Source organism: Oncorhynchus clarkii, chromosome 18, assembly GCF_045791955.1.
Source record: "Oncorhynchus clarkii lewisi isolate Uvic-CL-2024 chromosome 18, UVic_Ocla_1.0, whole genome shotgun sequence".
Lineage (NCBI taxonomy): Eukaryota > Metazoa > Chordata > Actinopteri > Salmoniformes > Salmonidae > Oncorhynchus > Oncorhynchus clarkii.
Window position 1 is genome coordinate 65066829 of NC_092164.1, and position 22181 is coordinate 65089009.

The 22181-nt window shown below is 44.4% G+C and overlaps 1 protein-coding gene and 1 pseudogene across 2 annotated transcripts in view; both read right to left on the reverse strand.

Annotated features, from left to right (window-relative positions):
- LOC139373857 (regulator of G-protein signaling 3-like) overlaps positions 1 to 7619 on the reverse strand; it is a 30965-nt gene extending 23346 nt beyond the window's left edge. The window contains exons 1-4 of one of the 2 annotated variants that reach the window (XM_071114942.1): positions 7458 to 7619; positions 5270 to 5919; positions 4122 to 4180; positions 2335 to 2465 (exon numbers count right to left, since the gene is read on the reverse strand). In XM_071114942.1, the coding sequence (XP_070971043.1) occupies positions 2335 to 2465; positions 4122 to 4180; positions 5270 to 5782 (703 nt within the window). In that variant the 5' untranslated portion in view covers positions 5783 to 5919; positions 7458 to 7619. Of the gene's footprint in view, positions 1 to 2334; positions 2466 to 4121; positions 4181 to 5269; positions 5920 to 6941 lie in introns of both variants that reach the window. The other variant, XM_071114941.1, reaches the window with a different exon arrangement.
- A 9365-nt stretch (positions 7620 to 16984) lies between these two features.
- Positions 16985 to 18651, reverse strand: LOC139372392 (toll-like receptor 13; annotated as a pseudogene).
- Between the last annotated feature and the right edge of the window lie 3530 nt (positions 18652 to 22181).

The following is a 22181-nucleotide window of genomic DNA, read 5'->3' on the forward strand; positions in this document are numbered from 1 at the left end:
CAATCCAGATCATTCGAGACAGTAATCTAAAACGGTCTTATTGTTTTCTATCACATCTATTCATAGTAACTAGTGCTGCACTCAGCTTTATGGCACAGCACACAGAAACCAATGACGTACGCAAAGACCATACGGCCCTGTCGCGCTGACATCACAACACACTGCAAGACACTCGTGAGCTGAGGTTGAAAACAGGATCAGAGTACACTTTGCATTTCCTCCCCACCCCCCCTTCTCCCTGAGCCCTAGTCTCTTGTGGACAGACTACGTAACATAAATGCTATCAGAACATCTGTCAGCGGCCTGTGGGACGCAAACTCAACTCAAAGAGAGACCACAGAAAAACAATACACTTCAATAATGACAAGATCAACATCCAACTCTAATTATAAACTGGGTGGTTCGAGCCCTGAATGCTGACAGCTGTGGTATATCAGACAAAACATGTATTTTTACTGCTCTAATTACCTTGGAAACCAGTTTATAATACCAAATAAGGCATCTCTGGGGTTTGTGGTATATGGCCAATATACACCGGCTAAGGGCTGTGTCCAGGCACTCCACGTTGCGTCGTGCTTAAGAACAGATTTTAGCCGTGGTATATTGGCCATATACCACACCCCCTCCCCTTATTGCTTAATTACAGGTGCCCAGTATACACTCCGGTGCAACAATTGTTCTGGTGGTTCTTTCAACGTCCCTGGTCATTTGGATAAATCACGTTTTGGCAGGTGTGCGCATCTTTTACATTTCTGAAAGAGACATTCGTCTCATAGACTTGACCCGAAACGTGCAGACGGGGGGGGGGGGGGGGGGGGGGGGGGGGGAGCTATCACCCTGCTTCCTTTCCTCAATCTAGTATCTTTTCTCATACCTCTCCCCCCTCCTAGAATCGAATCAAGTAGTTGGCGCCAGATTTTCCTTCTGGGATGCCCAGATGACCTTTGCCCTAACCCTTCCATGTTTGTAGATCTGTACAGCTTTACCACTACACTGATTATGCCTGAATAAAGCCCTTCAGATCAGCAAACATGGAAGGGTAAGGGCCAAGGAGGAAGAGTAGCTGGGAGTGGTTTAGTCTACTGGCCAGGAGGGGGTGTCCTAGTCTACTGGTCAGGAGGGTGTCCTAGTCTACTGGTCAGGAGGGTGTCCTAGTTTACTGGTCAAGAGGGTGTCCTAGTTTACTGGTCAGGAGGATGTCCTAGTCTACTGGTCTGGATAGGGTGTCCTAGTCTACTGGTCAGGAGGGTGTCCTAGTCTACTGGTCTGGATAGGGTGTCCTAGTCGACTGGTCAGGAGGGTGTCCTAGTCTATTGGTCAGGAGGGTGTCCTAGTCTACTGGTCAGGATAGGGTGTCCTAGTCTACTGGTCAGGAGGGTGTCCTAGTCTACTGGTCAGGAGGGTGTCTTAGTCTACTGGTCTGGAGGGTGTCCTAGTCTACTGGTCAGGATAGGGTGTCCTAGTCTACTGGTCAGGAGGGTGTCCTAGTCTACTGGTCAGGAGGGTGTCTTAGTCTACTGGTCTGGAGGGTGTCCTAGTATACTGGTCAGGAGGGTGTCCTAGTCTACTGGTCAGGAGAAGGTGTCCTAGTCTACTGGTCAGGATAGGGTGTCTTAGTCTACTGGTCAGGATGGTGTCCTAGTCTACTGGTCAGGAGGGTGTCCTAGTCTACTGGTCAGGAGGGTGTCCTAGTCTACTGGTCAGGAGGGTGTCCTAGTCTACTGGTCAGGAGGGTGTCCTAGTCTACTGGTCAGGAGGGTGTCCTAGTCTACTGGTCAGGAAGGTGTTCAAGTCTACTGGTCAGGAGAAGGTGTCCTAGTCTACTGGTCAGGAGAAGGTGTCCTAGTCTACTGGTCAGGAGAAGGTGTCCTAGTCTACTGGTCAGGAGAAGGTGTCCTAGTCTACTGGTCAGGAGGGTGTCCTAGTTTACTGGTCAGGAGGGTGTCCTAGTCTACTGGTCAGGAGGGTGTCCTAGTCTACTGGTCTGGAGGGTGTCCTTGTTTACTGGTCAGGAGGGTGTCCTAGTCTACTGGTCAGGAGGGTGTCCTAGTCTACTGGTCAGGAGGGTGTCCTAGTTTACTGGTCAGGAGGGTGTCCTAGTCTACTGGTCAGGAGGGTGTCCTAGTCTACTGGTCTGGAGGGTGTCCTTGTTTACTGGTCAGGAGGGTGTCCTAGTCTACTGGTCAGGAGGGTGTCCTAGTCTACTGGTCAGGAGGGTGTCCTAGTCTACTGGTCAGGAGGGTGTCCTAGTCTACTGGTCAGGAGGGTGTCCTAGTCTACTGGTCAGGAGGGTGTCCTTGTTTACTGGTCTGGAGGGTGTCCTAGTCTACTTACTCCGACTGGCCAGGAGGTCGTCCAGCGATTCAGCCCACTTATCAAGTTCCACCCGACTGAACTTGGCGTTGCTGTGGCCCACCTGACTCCACTGGTGCATCAACGGGAGGCGAGACCTCCGCTCTTTATCACTGTTAGGGAGGAGAGGGGGGAGAGGAAGGGTGAGAGAGATTCAGAGAGAGGAGGGGTGAGGAGAGAGACAGGAAGAGATAGGGGGAGAGAGAGTGAGGGAGAGAGATGGAGAGATAGGGAGACAGTTGGAGAGGGGGGAGAGGGAGAGACAGGGAGAGGGAGGGATAGGGAGAGGGAGGGAAAGAGAGAGGGAGAAATAGGGAGACAGGAGGGGTAAGGGAGAGAGGGAGAGAGTGAGAGAGGGGGGAGAGACGGAGTTAAAGGGAGAGAGGAGACAGGCATCAGATTTCATGATAACACAACCCCTCATTTCCACAACTGTTTGGTGACTGAGGTCCGGATGGGTATCGTTTCAAACGGAACTTCTTAGGATACGTCCCAAATGGCACCCCATTCCCTATGTAGTGCACTACTTTTGACCAGGGAAAGTACCTCATATTTCCTATTTAATGCACTAATCTTTACCAGAGCCCAAAGGGCTACGTAGGGAATAGGATGCCATTTGGCCAGGGACTGCTTTAGACATCTTCCTCTTAGAAAGCTACCTTGTCCACAGTCTATTGTCCTCATTATATTGCCCACAGTCTATTGTCCTCATTATATTGTCCACAGTCTATTGTCCTCATTATATTGTCCACAGTCTATTGTCCTCATTATATTGCCCACAGTCTATTGCCCACAGTCTATTGTCCACAGTCTATTGTCCACAGTCTATTGTCCTCATTATATTGTCCACAGTCTATTGTCCTCATTATATTACCCACAGTCTATTGCCCACAGTCTATTGCCCACAGTCTATTGCCCAGTCTATTGTCCTCATTATATTGTCCTCAGTCTATTGTCCTCCTTATATTGTCCACAGTCTATTGTCCACAGTCTATTGTCCTCATTATATTGTCCACAGTCTATTGTCCACAGTCTATTGTCCTCATTATATTGTCCACAGTCTATTGTCCACAGTCTATTGTCCACAGTCTATTGTCCTCATTATATTGTCCACAGTCTATTGCCCACATTATATTGTCCACAGTCTATTGCCCACATTATATTGTCCACAGTCTATTGTCCTCATTATATTGTCCACAGTCTATTGTCCTCATTATATTGTCCACAGTCTATTGCCCACAGTCTATTGCCCAGTCTATTGTCCTCATTATATTGTCCACAGTCTATTGTCCTCATTATATTGTCCACAGTCTATTGTCCACAGTCTATTGCCCACATTATATTGCCCACAGTCTATTGTCCTCATTATATTGTCCACAGTCTATTGTCCTCATTATATTGCCCACAGTCTATTGCCCACAGTCTATTGCCCAGTCTATTGTCCTCATTATATTGTCCTCAGTCTATTGTCCTCATTATATTGTCCACAGTCTATTGTCCACAGTCTATTGTCCTCATTATATTTTCCACAGTCTATTGTCCACAGTCTATTGTCCACAGTCTATTGTCCTCATTATATTGTCCACAGTCTATTGTCCTCATTATATTGTCCACAGTCTATTGTCCTCATTATATTGTCCATAGTCTATTGTCCACAGTCTATTGTCCACAGTCTATTGTCCTCATTATATTGTCCACAGTCTATTGCCCACAGTCTATTGCCCACAGTCTATTGTCCACAGTCTATTGCCCACAGTCGATGACCTCACCTGTCTCTCTGTTCTTTCTGTTCTGGGTTAAACAGGTTGGAATGTGATGAATGGGGACTCTGGAAATACAGACACAATTAGTTTGTTTCCAAGTTGAAATGATTGGCTTGTGTCACTCCTACAGTCAACACACACACACACACACACACACACACACACACACACACACACACACACACACACACACACACACACACACACACACACACTTCTTTGGTTTTGGCCCAAACGTTATACAAAATTTTAAGAAGTTCTGTTTGAGCAATATTTTCCTGTATCAAGTCATTGTCGCCATTTAAAAAGAACATTCAGCATTCCAAACCTAAAGCATTAAAACATGACGTAGTGGATGTCAACATATAGGAGAAATAGGAGAGGAGGGGGACTTGGTATTCATTGGTTTGGCCATTTGGCAGATGCTTTAATCTAAAAGAACAAAAGGAAAGACTGGATGAGGTTCTAATGAGTTACACAATGACAGGAATAATATGCCAGTGTAACAGTGTAACTTTAGACCGTCCCCTCGCCCACACCCGGGCGCGAACCAGGGACCCTCTGCACACATCAACAACAGTCACCCCGCGAAGCATCGTTACCCTTCGCTCCACAAAAGCCGCGGCCCTTGCAGAGCAAAGGGGAACCACTACTTCAAGGTCTCAGAGCAAGTGACGTCACCGATTGAAACGCTATTTAGCGCGAACCACCGCTAACTAAGCTAGCCGTTTCACATCCGTTACACGTGACAATATTTAAATTAAATTGAGAATATTTGAGGTAAATGTGTACTGTTGAGCGTGATTATTTAATCCTTTGTCAACTTAGTGTGACCTTGACATAAACACAACCGCTTTATTAGTAACACTCTGTCGGATGAATCTCAAGGTTGGAATTACTACTGAGAGGAACCAGAAAGGGTGCATTTATTTTTTAGCTCATACACTTCCCTGATTGGAGTAGAGATTTCACAAGGTCCAATGGAATGGTCTGAAATGGTGCACCCGGAAATCTAGAACTAACGCACCTAGTCAAAACCCATCTAACACACACAGGCTATCCATTCCCATACAGTCGTCCTAAAACACCCAATACCCTAAACACTGCCAGGGACCACTCCTCTAGTGATCCTGACCTCCCACATCCCCCTTTACCTGCCCAAACAGGCTCTTCAGGTGTAGCTTGGCTGCTGACAGCTTGGCTCTGGTGTGGGACCGTTGCTGTGACTTCAAGGACAAGGGGCTGAAGCCAGAGGTTGAGAGCGAGGGAGAGGACGGTGGCTGGTTGTCGCTGCCCACGCTCTCTGTGCTGCGGCTCGTCGTCCCCGGCGCCAACTGCCCGTCACTATATGCCCTACACCCTTCACTGAGGTTCACCACTCCAAGAAATCCCTTGCCCTCTAGCTTCCCCAGTTCTGTGAAGTTCTCCACACTGACGCTGTGATCCCTGCTCAGCTCCCCCCTCCCGTGGCTGGCTCCAGGCTCCACGATGATAGGGGTAGGGGGGAAAGAGGTGGTTCGCCCATCCAGTTCGTCACCTTCCAGGTCGGGGTTGTAGGTACCTGATTCCCCGTCCCGGCTGTGGTAGTTGTGGCTCTTCACGGATACTTTCCTCCGCGGCAGGAAATCCATATCGAGTAGAGACCCCTCGGAGCTGTACCGACGCATGACGGCAGTGCCTCTGGGTGGAGTTAAGAGACAAGGAAGGATGGAGGGACTGATGTGCAGGTGGAGAAAGAGAGTGAAGGGAAAGGGAGGATGAAAGAGAGAAATAGTCTGGAGGGAGGACCCCAGCAAAGAACAGCCTATAAAAAGAAAACAGAGAGAGAGGGGGAATTGGACATGATAGATTTGGACAATCACAGAAAATGGGTGAAATGGGTCAATTCATCCGGACAACAGTGTGCTGTTCCATGTCATCGGTACACTTTTACAGAGTGCAGCTGGTCGGACTCATGACATGTGTCCCAAATGGCACCCTATTCCCTACATAGTGCCCTATTTTTGACCAGGGCCCATAGAGTAGTGCACCATGTAGGGAATAGGGTGCCATTTGGGATGCAGATCATGAGTCAGACCAGCTGCAGTATGTATGATAACAACTGCTATGTCCAATGCTGTCAAGTCCACTCTACATGCAATGTGGGTTAACGAGAGAAAGCTTTTTTTCTGATATTCATATGTGACATATTGAAACCACCTATTCGTTTTCAACTGACATGAGAGACATATTAACATTAATGTGTTGGCCCCTTGGCTGCAAAAATGTGATGAACTGTAGTCATGCCAGTCTACTGATTTAAATTCAGCAGATTTGTACTGATTCTACTGATTTGAATTCAGCAGATTTTTTTACTGATTCTACTGATTTGAATTCAGCAGATTTTTTTACTGATTCTACTGATTTGAATTCAGCAGATTTTTACTGATTCGATTGACTTGAAATATTGATTTGAGTGAAATGGTCTTCCTGCAACTTGACCCACATCTAAATGACATATGACTGGTGTGAAGAGTAACATGTATTCTCCATACTATCATATAACTGATTTAAACAGCAACATGTATTCTCCATACGATCATGTTTACTTATGTTTTTAACTTGGTGTTGTAATTGTGTATTAACGTGATAACCACACATGTCAGTGTTTATGCTGTGTATAACTCAAATGTTGAACTTGGGCTGTCTAGAAGGCATTACATAACTGTTGAGACTGCCGCTGAGAACTTTAAACGGAAGTATTATCTATGTCCCACAGGAGGGGAGTTGAATTCCTTGCAGTAAATCTAACAACAACAAAAAAAGAGCCGGTGTAAAATGTATTACCTCGATGTCCTGCGGTTACTCTGCCACCTGTGCTTTCATGATTTTGGCTCCAAACAAAGAGTTCTCTGTCCCGGGAAGTATATCCACTGATTGAACCATAATATATATATATATATATTCGATTAGGCTTGCTTTAGTTCGAGAGTCTCACTTGTGACGTCAGAGCATTGCCTGTTGCGTATTGTTAACTAGGAACCAAAACGGAAGTAAACGGAACGAAACGGGGAGAGACCTAGCTGGATTTGTCCAATATAAAGTCTCGTTTTAATGCAAAACGTTTTCGTTTGTAGTAAATGGTTCCCGTTGCAAAACGTTTTGTACTAATGATTACACCCGTGTCAAGACACGGAGTCGCGGATGCCTCTTCTCTCTCCACCGAGTGCTCTCAATAATCAACAGAGTCCTGACGCTGCACGTGTTACTGAATATCTATGAATACGTAACAAGCATATACAGACAGACGAAACGAAATCACAAGCACCAAGAAAGTTTCTCTGTCTCAAACTTCATTCAGACCTTTTTAAATCTCACACTTGCATGAACCAGAAACGCCTATTGTCTGTGTTGCCACCCACAACTCCGTCTCAGCTTGCCGTGTTGTCTCTTGAAGCTCTCTGTACAGTACAACATCATTCACATATTTTAGGTGTGTCGTGGAAAAACACTTCTGAACTCCCCGGGGCTAAGGAAGCTTACTTTGAATGGAATTACCGAAGGGAGGGAACTTTTCTGTAGCTGCCTGAGCTATTTTAATAATGTCAGTGTCGATGACGGAATGGAAGATCATTCAAAATAAGTTGTTTCATATTGAATAAAATGTTCAAATTAACTTCAATAATTTGAAAATGATCTTATTTTGTTATTTGAACAGTATGTTTTTATTATCCATATCTGTGGATTTAACAATGTAGGCCAACAAAGGACTTTGCACATGGTGTCATGCCATCTCTGAACTGTACTCTAAATAACTGCACTATACTGCATTACGCTGTTCACCACTCTGCATTTAGATATAGTCATACTGATACTGTAAATACAAGGGATATCAACCATATACCCACTATATAGCCAGCAGCGTCCCACCCTGCGTACCACTTCTGGCCACTTCTGGCTTGCTTCTGAAGCTAAGCAGGGTTGGTCCTGGTCAGTTCCTGGATGGGAGACCAGATGCTGCTCGTTCCTCTGGTCTAAAAAAATATCCCAATGCCCCAGGGCACTGCCCTGTGTAGAGTGCCGTCTTTTGGATGGGACGTTAAACGGGTGTCCTGACTCTCTGAGGTCATTAAAGATCCCATGGCACTTATCGTAAGAGTAGGGGTGTTAACCCTGGTGTCCTGGCTAAATTCCCAATCTGGCCATCATACCATCACGGTCACCTAATAATCCCCAGTTTACAATTGGCTCATTCATCTCCCTCCTCTCCCTCCTCTCCCCTGTAACTATTCCCCAAATGAGAATTTGTTCTCAGTCAACTTACCTGATAAATCAATGGATAAATAACTAAAAACATATCAACCATATACCAACTCTATCTGTTCATTCTCTTACAAATCTATGCTCACTCTAACTAGTTGTATATAATGTATGTAAACTTTGTTTAAACTCCTTTGCTTGTAGTCTGTCTCTAAATGTTGCCTATCACTAGCAGCACCATATCACCAGGTAACATTCTGAGTATGTTGTCTAGCAGCACCATATCACCAGGTAACATTCTGAGTATGTTGTCTAGCAGCACCATATCACCAGGTAACATTCTGAGTATGTTGTCTAGCAGCACCATATCACCAGGTAACATTCTGAGTATGTTGTCTAGCAGCACCATATCACCAGGTAACATCCTGAGTATGTTGTCTAGCAGCACCATATCACCAGGTAACATTCTGAGTATGTTGTCTAGCAGCACCATATCACCAGGTAACATTCTGAGTATGTTGTCTAGCAGCACCATATCACCAGGTAACATCCTGAGTATGTTGTCTAGCAGCACCATATCACCAGGTAACATTCTGAGTATGTTGTCTAGCAGCACCATATCACCAGGTAACATTCTGAGTATGTTGTCTAGCAGCACCATATCACCAGGTAACATCCTGAGTATGTTGTCTAGCAGCACCATATCACCAGGTAACATTCTGAGTATGTTGTCTAGCAGCACCATATCACCAGGTAACATTCTGAGTATGTTGTCTAGCAGCACCATATCACCAGGTAACATCCTGAGTATGTTGTCTAGCAGCACCATATCACCAGGTAACATTCTGAGTTTGTTGTCTAGCAGCACCATATCACCAGGTAACATTCTGAGTATGTTGTCTAGCAGCACCATATCACCAGGTAACATTCTGAGTATGTTGTCTAGCAGCACCATATCACCAGGTAACATTCTGAGTATGTTGTCTATCAGCACCATATCACCAGGTAACATTCTGAGTATGTTGTCTAGCAGCACCATATCACCAGGTAACATTCTGAGGATGTGTAATTGTACTTGGCAAATAAAGGTGATTCTGATCAAAAATATTGTAGTGAACGGTGGGTCAGGGAAGTGTGATGAGTCCTCAGATATCATGCTCATCCCACTAGGTGTCAATTCTCTGCCTCAATCAGTATTCTGCTGTTCCTGAGTCCCCTTAACCCGAAATCAACCTCTCCAACCCTAACCTTGTCCCCAGGCTTATTAAAGTACACAGTGGCAGAATACCTGACCACTGTGACTGACCCAAACGTAAGGAAAGTTTTGACTATGTACAGACTCAGTGAGCATAGCCTTGCTATTGAGAAAGGTCGCCATAGGCAGACATGGCTCTCAAGAAAAGACAGGCTGTGTGCTCACTGCCCACAAAATGAGGTGGAAACTGAGCTGCACTTCCTAACCTCCTGCCCAATGTATGACCATATTAGAGAGACATATTTCCCTCAGATTACACAGATCCACAAGGAATTCGAAAACAAACCCAATTTTGATAAACTCCCATATCTACTGGGTGAAATTCCACAGTGTGCCATCACATCAGCAAGATTTGTGACCTGTTGCCACAAGAAAAGGGCAACCAGTGAAGAACAAACACCATTGTAAATACAACCCATATTTATGCTTATATATTTTCCCTTGTGTACTTTAACCATTTGTACATTGTTACAACACTGTATACAGTGGGGCAAAAAAGTATTTAGTCAGCCACCAATTGTGCAAGTTCTCCCACTTAAAAAGATGAGAGAGGCCTGTAATTTTCATCATAGGTACACTTCAACTATGACAGACAAAATGAGAAAAAAAAATCCAGAAAATCACATTGTAGGATTTTTTATGAATTTATTTGCAAATTATGGTGGAAAATAAGTATTTGGTCAATAACAAAAGTTTATCTCAATACTTTGTTATATACCCTTTGATGGCAATGACAGAGGTCAAACGTTTTCTGTAAGTCTTCACAAGGTTTTCACACACTGTTGCTGATATTTTGGCCCATTCCTCCATGCAGATCTCTTCTAGAGCAGTGATGTTTTGGGGCTGTTGCTGGACAACATGGACTTTCAACTCCCTCCAAAGATTTTCTATGGGGTTGAGATCTGGAGACTGGCTAGGCCACTCCAGGACCCTGAAATGCTTCTTGCGAAGCCACTCCTTCATTGACAGGGCGGTGTGTTTGGGATCATTGTCATGCTGAAAGACCCAGCCACGTTTCATCTTCAATTCCCTTGCTGATGGAAGGAGGTTTTCATTCAAAATCTCACGATACATGGCCCCATTCATTCTTTCCTTTACACGGATCAGTCGTCCTGGTCCCTTTGCAGAAAAACAGCCCCAAAGCATTATGTTTCCACCCCCATGCTTCACAGTAGGTATGATGTTCTTTGGATGCAACTCAGCATTCTTTGTCCTCCAAACACAACGAGTTGAGTTTTTACCAAAAAGTTATATTTTGGTTTCATCTGACCATATGACATTCTCCCAATCTTCTTCTGGATCATCCAAATGCTCTCTAGCGAACTTCAGACGGGCCTGGACATGTACTGGCTTAAGCAGGGGGACACGTCTGGCACTGCAGGATTTGAGTCCCTGGCGGCGTTGTGTGTTACTGATGGTAGGCTTTGTTACTTTGGTCCCAGCTCTCTGCAGGTCATTCACTAGGTCCCCCCGTGTGGTTCTGGGATTTTTGCTCACCGCTCTTGTGATCATTTTGACCCCACGGGGTGAGATCTTGCGTGGAGCTCCAGATCGAGGGAGATTATCAGTGGTCTTGTATGTCTTCCATTTCCTAATAATTGCTCCCACAGTTGATTTCTTCAAACCAAGCTGCTTACCTATTACAGATTCAGTCTTCCCAGCCTGGTGCAGGTCTACAATTTTGTTTCTGGTGTCCTTTGACAGCTCTTTGGTCTTGGCCATAGTGGAGTTTGGAGTGTGACTGTTTGAGGTTGTGGACAGGTGTCTTTTATACTGATAACAAGTTCAAACAGGTGCCATTAATACAGGTAATGAGTGGAGGACAGAGGAGCCTCTTAAAGAAGAAGTTACAGGTTTGTGAGAGCCAGAAATCTTACTTGTTTGTAGGTGACCAAATACTTATTTTCCACCATAATTTGCAAATAAATTCATAAAAAATGCTACAAAGTTATTTTTTGGATTTTTTTTTCTAATTTTGTCTGTCATATTTGAAGTGTACCTATGATGAAAATTACAGGCCTCTCTCATCTTTTTAAGTGGGAGAACTTGCACAATTGGTGGCTGACTAAATACTTTTTTGTCCCACTGTATATACATAATATGACATTTGTAATGTCTTTATTGTTTTGAAACTTCTGTATGTGTAATGTTTACTGTTAATTTTTATGGTTAATTTCACTTTTGTTTATTATCTATCTCACTTGCTTTGGCAATGTTAACACATGTTCCCATGCCAATAATGCCCCTTGAATTGAAATGAATAATTAGATATAGATAGATGGATAGATTGTTAGATAGTTAGTTAGATAGATAGTTAGATTCTGATTCCTGAGTCTGCACAACTCTGCCAGGACCAAGGATCAAGAGAGACACTAGGGTGTTTTAGTACTGTATCTCTTGACACAATGATGAAAATAATCATGGACTCTAAACCTTCAAGCTGCATACTGGACCCTATTCCAACTAAACTACTGAAAGAGCTGCTTCCTGTGCTTGGCCCTCCCATGTTGAACATAATAAACGGCTCTCTATCCACCGGATGTGTACCAAACTCACTAAATGTGGCAGTAATAAAGCCTCTCTTGAAAAAGCCAAACCTTGACCCAGAAAATATAAAAAACTATCGGCCTATATCGAATCTTCCATTCCTCTCAAACATTTTTGAAAAAGCTGTTGTACAGCAACTCGTTACAGCAGCTTCCTGAAGACAATGTATACGAAATGCTTCAGTCTAGTTTTAGACCCCATCATAGCACTGAGACTGCACTTGTGAAGGTGGTAAATCACCTTTTAATGCTCCTACCTATCTTTCTGATTTGGTCCTCCCGTACATACCTACACGTACGCTACGGTCACAAGACGCAGGCCTCCTAATTGTCCCTAGAATTTCTAAGCAAACAGCTGGAGGCAGGGCTTTCTCCTATGGAGCTCAATTTTTATGGAAGGGTCTGCCTACCCATGTGAGAGACGTAAACTCGGTCTCAACCTTTAAGTCTTTACTGAAGACTCATCTCTTCAGTGGGTCATATGATTGAGTGTAGTCTGGCCCAGAAGTGTGAAGGTGAACGGAAAGGCTCTGGAGCCATTGCTGTCTCTTCCTGGCCGGTTCCCCTCTCTCCACTGGGATTCTCTGCCTCTAACCCTATAACAGGGGCTGAGTCACTGGCTTACTGGTGCTCTTTCATGCCGTCCCTAGGAGGGGTGCGTCACTTGAGTGGGTTGAGTCAGTGACGTGATCTTCCTGTCTGGGTTGGCGACACCCCTTGGGTTGTGCCGTGGCGGAGATCTTTGTGGGCTATACTCGGCCTTGTCTCAGGATGGTAAGTTGGGGGTTGAAGATATCCCTCTAGTATTGTGGGGGCTGTGCTTTGGCAAAGTGGGTGGGGTTATATCCTTCCTGTTTGACCCTGTCCGGGGGTATCATCGGACGGGGCCACAGTGTCTCCTGACCCCTCCTGTCTCAGCCTCCAGTATTTATGCTGCAGTAGTTTATGTGTCGGGGGCAAGGGTCAGTTTGTTATATCTGGAGTACTTCTCCTGTCTTATCCAGTGTCCTGTGTGAATTTAAGTATGCTCTCTCTAATTCTTTCTCTCTTTCTCTCTTTCTTTCTCTCTCTCGGTGGACCTGAGCCCTAGGACCATGCCTCAGGACTACCTGGCATGATGACTCCTTGCTGTCCCCAGTCCACCTGGCCGTGCTGCTGCTCCAGTTTCAACTGTTCTGCCTGCGGCTATGGAACCCTGACCTGTTCACCGGACGTGCTACCTGTCCCAGACCTGCTCTTTTCAACTCTCTAGAGACAGCAGGAGCGGTAGAGATACTCTTAATGATCGGCTATGAAAAGCCAACTGACATTTACTCCTGAGGTGCTGACTTGCTGCAATCTCGACAACTACTGTGATTATTATTATTTGACCATGCTGGTCATTTATGAACATTGAACATCTTGGTCATGTTCTGTTATAATCTCCACCCGGCACAGCCAGAAGAGGACTGGCCACCCCTCAGAGCCTGGTTCCTCTCTAGGTTTCTTCCTAGGTTTTTGCCTTTCTAGGGAGTTTTTCCTAGCCACCGTGCTTCTACACCTGCATTGCTTGCTGTTTGGGGTTTTAGGCTGGGTTTCTGTACAGCACTTTGAGATATCAGCTGATGTAAGAAGGGCTATATAAATAAATTTGATTTGAGATATATAGTTAGTTAGTTAGATAGATCGATAGATAGTTAGATAGATTGATAGTTAGTTAGTTAGATAGATAGATAGAGGGGGGGGGGGGGGGGGTTAAGAGTCCATTAGGGAATGTCCATAGGGGGAGCAGCAGGGAGGGGGTGGGGAGTAAGAGTCCATTAGGGAATGTCCATAGGGGGAGCAGCAGGGAGGGGGGGGGGGTGAATGAAACGTAACAAATTGAATAAAAATAAAGAATCCTTTATACATATTTACGCTGTAACATTGATAAATGTCCATTGGGAGTGGGGGGGGGGACAGGCGGAGCAGGTAGCCGTCTAGTGGCTATTCAGCAGCCTTATGGTCTCGGGGTAAAAAGCTATTGGCCAGTCTGCCATGATGCTCTGGGTGAAGGAAGCGGGGAGAACAGGCCATGGCTCGGGTGGCTGGGAGTCCCTGATGATCTTCCTCTAACTTCTGACAGTGTTTATTCAACAACACAGCTCTGACGGTGTTAATTCAACAACACAGCTCTGACAGTGTTAATTCAAAACACATCTCTGACGGTGTTAATTCAACAACACAGCTCTGACAGTGTTTATTCAACAACACAGCTCTGACGGTGTTAATTCAACAACACAGCTCTGACAGTGTTAATTCAACAACACAGCTCTGACGGTGTTAATTCAACAACACAGCTCTGACAGTGTTTATTCAACAACACAGCTTTGACAGTGTTAATTCAACAACACAGCTCTGACAGTGTTAATTCAACAACACAGCTCTGACAGTGTTAATTCAACAACACAGCTCTGACAGTGTTAATTCAACAACACAGCTCTGACAGTGTTAATTCAACAACACAGCTATGACAGTGTTAATTCAACAACACAGCTCTGACAGTGTTTATTCAACAACACAGCTCTGACAGTGTTTATTCAACAACACAGCTCTGACATTGTTTATTCAACAACACAGCTCTGACAGTGTTAATTCAACAACACAGCTCTGACAGTGTTTATTCAACAGTTTAGTGATATCATCCCTGATGCTCCTTATCCAAATGTTACCCAACACTAATCAGTGTTTCACGCAATAGAATACAATGTCATTTAAATACTTAACACACGTTTTCTCTGAGGGAAACTGTATATCCCTCAGGGAAACTGTATATCCCTCAGGGAAACTGTATATCCCTCAGGGAAACTGTATATCTCTCAGGGAAACTGTATATCTCTCAGGGAAACTGTATATCCCTCAGGGAAACTGTATATCCCTCAGGGAAACTGTATATCCCTCAGGGAAACTGTATATCCCTCAGGGAAACTGTATATCCCTCAGGGAAACTGTATATCCCTCAGGGAAACTGTATATCTCAGTTTTTGTGCAGGTGGCTGAGTAGAAGGAACCTCAGGCTGTAGCTACAGTCCCTGAGAGTATTTCAACATCGCCCGCAGGCAACACCACATACAGTGTTCACAGCATGTCAGAAGTCTATAATCATTGTACTTGTGGTTAAATTTCCATATCAGACAGGTTCTCTTGACGTTATACACTGGGTGTACAAAAAATTAGGAACACCTGCTCCTTCCATGACACAGACTGACCAAGGTGAATCCAGGTGAACTCTATGATCCCTTGTTGATGTCACTTGTTAAATCCACTTTAACAGTGTAGATGAAGGGGAGGAGACAGGTTAAAGAAGGCTTTGAAAGCCTTGAGACAATTGAGACATGGATTGTGTATGTGTGACGTTCAGGGGGTCAATGGGCAAGACAAACGATGTGCCTTTGAATGGGATATGGTAGTGGGTGGCATGGCAACCGTCTCGAGTAACTCAAGAACTGCAACGCTGCTGGGTTTTTCATGCTCAACAGTTTCCTCTTGTGTATCAATAATGGTCTACCAGCCACCTGGATATAACTGTGGGAAGCATTGGAGTCAATATGGGCAAGCATCCCTGTGGAACACTTCTGTCACCGTGTAGAGTCCATGCCCCCGGCATATTGGATCTGTTCTGAGGGCAAAAGGAGTTGTAACTCAATATTGGATGGTGTTTCTAATGTTTTTGTACACTCACTGACATTTATGGAGATGGCGCGCCCTCTAGTGGTGGATTTGCCACTCTACACCCTGGAATTGCGACGTCAGAATCATCCTGCTTGCCTTGTAATCATTGGTGGTTCAAGCCCCACTGTTTATTACAGTCTGTAAGGATAGTGTGTGTAGCTAAAATGATATCAAGATCATCATGTGAATTGAATCTAGCAAACTAACCAGCTAGCTAAGTTAGTTATCTTCATCTGAGTGTTTTGCTTCATTAGCTTGTCAGCTAGCTAGCAATAGTTATCTTCATGAGCTTGTCAGCAACCTAGCAATAGTTATCTTCATTAGCTTGTCAGCTAGCTAGCAATAGTTATCTTCATTAGCTTGTCAGCTAGCAATAGTTATCTTAATTAGCTTGTCAGCTAGCAATAGTTATCTTCATTAGCTTGTCAGCTAGCTAGCAATAGTTATCTTCATTAGCTTGTCAGCTAGCTAGCAATAGTTATCCTCATTAGCTTGTCAGCAACCTAGCAATAGTTATCTTCATTAGCTTGTCAGCTAGCTAGCAATAGTTATCTTCATTAGCTTGTCAGCTAGCTAGCAATAGTTATCCTCATTAGCTTGTCAGCAACCTAGCAATAGTTATCTTCATTAGCTTGTCAGCTAGCTAGCAATAGTTGTCTTCATTAGCTTGTCAGGTAGCTAGCATTATCTAGCTGGGATGCTAGTTCAACTGAAGCATAACTGACAAAGGTGTGACTATTATAAACTTGTATTCATCATAAACATTACGAGTCAAAAGGATTTTGACAAATTAACAACAAAAAAATAAGGTAGAACACTATTTGTCATAATAATTGTACATTTTATCTTACTCGAAGAAGAAAAAACACCAATGATATTAGGCAAAGCTAAGCAAGTTAATAAAAAATGACCCTGAGAGCCAACTTATAATAGCAACACATCTGCAGTCATTGGCCCACTTCACATTTGGTTCAATATTTTGCTAGCTGGGTAGGCATGTAACTATACGCAAGTAAATTAGCTGAATTTCTAATTATATAAGATGCATTAGTATTTGTGAATAACGTTCACTCATGTTTATATCATAACATGTCTGATGAACATATAGGTTAAAGGTTAGTACATTTAGTTTATTTCTGTCACCATCTCTCCACCCCAGTGAGGATTGGGTTCTGCTCAGCAGGGCAGTCCCTGGTCTCCAGAGCCACCCGTAGTTTCTGCCAGAAGACCCCGTGTACTCCCCAGCTCTGGGCCAGCTGAGGTAGGTTTGTCTCTTCAGCAGCCTCCTCATGCGGTGGTAGGGAGAGAGCTGCTGGTCTGCGATCTCCTCCAGAAACACCAGGATCAACACATCCTTCTGCTCGTCAAACAGACGGAAGCTGGAGAGTAAAGTAGAAAGTCTTTATGAAGTACAGTATATGTGTGTTTATGTGTACTGTGTTAGCAATTGATGTTACTCTTCAATAACACAAACTCCAGAGCAAATCAGGGGGAGAAAAATATATTTATTTGAGAAGGACAAATCATACATGTTGGGAGGTAGATATTCAGTCTCCCCTGTCCTCAGCTATTCTCTACAGAACAAAGGGACAGGATACCATTTTGTAACCCCCCCCACCCTAGCCTGGGGTTTAGTCCTTGCAGTACAACTGGACCGATGGCCAAATAACAAGTATCCTGCTCCAGACTCAATGTACAGAATGTAGCACACGTAGCACACGTAGCACTGAGTTCAGGACTGACATTCCACAGTTTCTAAACAGCTGTTTAACGGAAACCCAACTCCTATTTACAATTCCCTATTGACCATTAGTACTCTGCGTTGTGTATTGATCGTCAAAATATTCTTATAACTGTAGTTAGACCCACCTGGCCACCTGTATCTCTCTGGAGCACCACTCACTCTCCAGACAGTGACGGCTGATCACACAGATGGTTTTGCGGCTCCCGTAGATGGCATCTGTGATGTTTTCCTATGATGGGTTTGCCTGGCTGGAAGTCCCGGTGGTGCAGACACAGCTTCCAGCCCCGCTGCGCCTCCAGCTCTGGCAGAAGCTCCCTCGGGACCCAGGGCTCATCGTGGGTGTTGTAGGAGACGAAGGCGTCATACTGATAAGCTGCACGCCTGTTCCTCCGCTTGGTGTCGTAGAGAAATGCCACGAAGAAGAAGAAGAAGGAATAGACAACTTGCCGTCTCAGGAGAAGGGTAGATGACGGACACCAGCAGGGTGAGGAGGACCAGAGAAGTGGTGGACAGGAAGTAGAAGAAACCTACGTTTACTGAACACGGACGGGTGTCAAGGTCCAACAGTTTAGTGCCCCTCAGATGGTCTGGATAGCTGCAGTTATAGTCATGGGCTTCACCAACTTGTGTTTGGTTTATTGTCCTACACCCACTGGATGAACCATTCTACAGTCACATATGAAAGGGTTATTATTCATTTTCAAGGACGTTAAGGCAGGGAGAGAACGTATCAATGTCTCATTGATCTCTCTAATCTGGTTGTTTTCCAACAGAAGAAATGCAACTTGAGATAGATTGGCTAGTGTGAGGAAATCTAAAAGACTGAAGTTGAGATTTGGACAGATATGGTCTGCTGATTTTTGGCATTGGAAGAAACAGCTCTGGAGTGAGGGTTGAGAACACATTATTGCTGATGGCAAGGTACCTCAATTGGAGGGTGTGAATGAATGTGTCTGAGTGCAGAGACTTAATATTCAGATACCCTGCCCTAAATTCTGATAAACATTCCAGACCCTCAAGAAAGTTTGATGGTTTTATTATCCATCCGTTGGCTGAAGACATATAGAATCTTGAGTGATGTCAGGGGATAGAAGGGTGTAGGGTTGAGTTTATCATGTGTTTCATGTTTGATATGATTGGAAGAAATACTGAGGCTGGTTAAGCGTGTTCGTCCTCTGAACACCCGGTCTCTTGTTTCAGTTTGACTGATTCTATTTGCTGAAAGAGTAAGGCTTCTAAAGGTTGACCATCACCTCAAATGCCGACATCTTCTAAAGCTGCTAATTAGATTTTTTGAATAAAAGCAATTCCTTGAGTGATTGTAAGCTGTTAAAGTCTTCTTTTCTGACAGAACTTAGTTTATTGCCTCGCAAATCCAAGATCTCTAGTTTTTGAAAACCGTTCTTGAAAGCATCACTCAAGGCCAGCATTTGGTTTGTTCCAATGTTTAGGACCTTTAACCTGTTATGGATGATGCAAACTTTCGCAGCTTTTTGTCCTGCTACTCATGCCAGGAATATAGTATATGCATATGATAAGTATGTGTGGAAAACACAGCTTTCAAATTGAGGGATTTTGTTTTTGTGAAGGAAGAGTTGTGTGAGTCCAGTTTTATTGGCGAAATCTGAGCATTCTAGTTGATTGATTCTATTGAAGCTGAGATCCAGGACATCCCAGGTGGGGAGATTGCTTGTGGCTTTTAGCACAGGTGAAAGCATGTTGTGTCCCAATTCCAGATTTCGCAGCTGCTTCATTTGCCAGAATGAAGAGTCAGACAGATCAATCATATTATTTATATTGCATTCCCAGATCTGTCATCTGGGTGCAGGACTGCAGGAGTTCCTCAGAAACAAAACTGATGTTGTTATATCTAAATTGGAGTATTCTCAACGTAGGTATGTGGCAGGCAATATTGGCGAGGACTTTTGTATAGGCAGACGTCTCTATTCCTAAATGAGAAAGTGCCAGAGATTCTAACAGGGAGTCGAAGCTTCGCAGCAACATGCTCATAACCTCCAGAGACATGTGGAAACTACTCATGTCAAGACTCGACACGTTCCTCAGAAAATATCTGTCTGCCACATCCCATTGCACGCTTCCATTACGGCCACAGTAGGCTAAGTTTACGGCCACAGTAGGCTAAGTTTACGGCCACAGTAGGCTATGTTTACGGGCACAGTAGGCTAAGTTTACGGCCACAGTAGGCTAAGTTTACGGCCACAATAGGCTAAGTTTACGGCCACAGTAGGCTAAGTTTACGGCCACAGTAGGCTAAGTTTACGGCCACAGTAGGCTAAGTTTACGGCCACAGTAGGCTAAGTTTAACTTCTGAAGGTTTGGAAAAACACTTCCTGTGACGACGGAGATGTCCAACGGATTCTCAGACACATCAAGCACTACCTGTCGCAATTATACCTGTCGCAATTATACCTGTCGCAATTATACCTGTCGCAATTATACCTGAATTATACCTGTCGCAATTATACCTGTCGCAATTATACCTGTCGCAATTATACCTGTCGCAATTATAAGTCAGATTCAAAATCTCAGAGATAGTAATATTATAGGTTATATTATAGGTAGTGGTCTCCTTGTATCCGCCAAACCCAGATTCATCCACCGGACTGCCAGATGGTGAAGCGTGATTCATCACTCCAGAGAATGCGTTTCCACTGCTCTGGAGTCCAATGGCAACAAGCTTTGCACCACTCCAGCCAATGCTTGGCATTGCACATGGTGATATTAGGCTTGTGTATGACTGCCCGGTGCCATGGAAACGAACAGTTCTTGTGCTGACGTTGCTTCTAGAGGCAGTTTGGAACTTGGTAGTGAGTGTTTCAACCAAGGACAGATGATTTTTACGCGCTACGTGCTTCAGCACTTGGTGGTTCCGTTCTGTGAGCTTGTGTGGCCTACCACTTCAGGGCTGAGCCGTTGTTGCTCCTAGATGTTTCCACTTCACAATAACAGCACTTACAGTTGACCGGGGAAGCTCCAGAAGAGAAGAAGTTTGACAGAACTGACATGCTGGAAAGGTGGCGCATTGAAAGTCACTGAGATCTTCAGTAAGGTCATTTTACTGTCAATGTTTGTCTATGGAGATTGCATGGCTGTGTGCTCGATTTTATACACCTGTCGGCAACGGGTGTGGCTGAAAATAGAAAAAAATCCACTAATTTGAAGCGGTGTCCAAATACTTTTGTAGATATATATAGTGTGCAAAACATGACATGTTCTCCTGTTCTCCTTTAAAGAGAGAAGTTAATCACAACGGGGGGGGGGGGGGGGGGGGGGGGAGAATACACAATTTAACATTTCTACAGCGCAGAATGATCATCGTGTGCATCAGTACACTTTTTGCCTCCCAGCCCAGATCCTTACATAAAGGTTATTGGTGTTAACAAGAATGTCCTCCTGATTCCACATGACTAGTCTGGATTCTGTCCTTTAAGAGCAGAGAGCGAGAGCCATTTGGCGGGCACCCGCTGTCACGGTGCCATCCTGTCCTGGATAGAACATTTATAAGTGGATGTTCTGCCGTTTAAGGGCCCTCTGGAGTGTTATCTTGTGTGCTGGGAAAGGGGAAGTGGCTGGGATGTGCCTGGGTATTTTTCATCTCTACCGTTGTCATGCCGATCGGCGAGTAGATGTGTATCGGGTACGGTCTGCCAACTGCCAGACACTTGGAATTGGCCTTGGTCTTTAGTCAGAGCGACGACCCTACAATCCCAAATGGCACCCTATTCTCTACATGGCGTACTGCTTAGGGTTCTGATCACTGTGGGCCCTGGTCAAAACTAGTGTACTATATAGGGAATACTGTAGGTTGCCATTTGAGAGGCCAAACAGCTGGTGTACACAGAAGAAAAACTGCATTAACTATAACCATGCGATATTACCTCCAATCCCTTGAGCCGACTCTCCCCCCATATATCCTACAATGATGAAGCAGTAGGGACACATGCCTGGCATGGGGGGACTCTACACAGAGGCCTTCATTTAGATAAGTGCAGTCACTTACCTAATGTGCAAAAGTAAAATGAATATGCAAAACAGTGTAGGTGGCCAAGCAAGCATCCTTGACTCTCACTGTTCATTGTAAGGTGACAGAACAACGTTCATTGTAAGGTGATAGAACAACGTTCATTGTAAGGTGATAGAACAACGTTCATTGTAAGGTGATAGAACAACGTTCATTGTAAGGTGACAGAACAACGTTCATTGTAAGGTGATAGAACAACGTTCATTGTAAGGTGATAGAACAACGTTCATTGTAAGGTGACAGAACAACGTTCATTGTAAGGTGACAGAACACAACTCATTGATAGAAGGAGAAAACAGTCACTGAAGGTGACGGTTTTCTAATGATGATTGTGAGTAAAAATACGCTATATTTTTATACATATGTCATTTATCAGATGACATACATCAGTTTTGTCAATATCTATTGTCATTTGTGCATATATTTTATGTACGGGTGGTCCCCGGAATAAACACACTATCCTGGCATTGCAAGAGCCATTCTCTACCAACTGAGCTACAGAGGACCATGTTCTACTAATTGAACTACAGAGGACCATGTTCTACTAAAT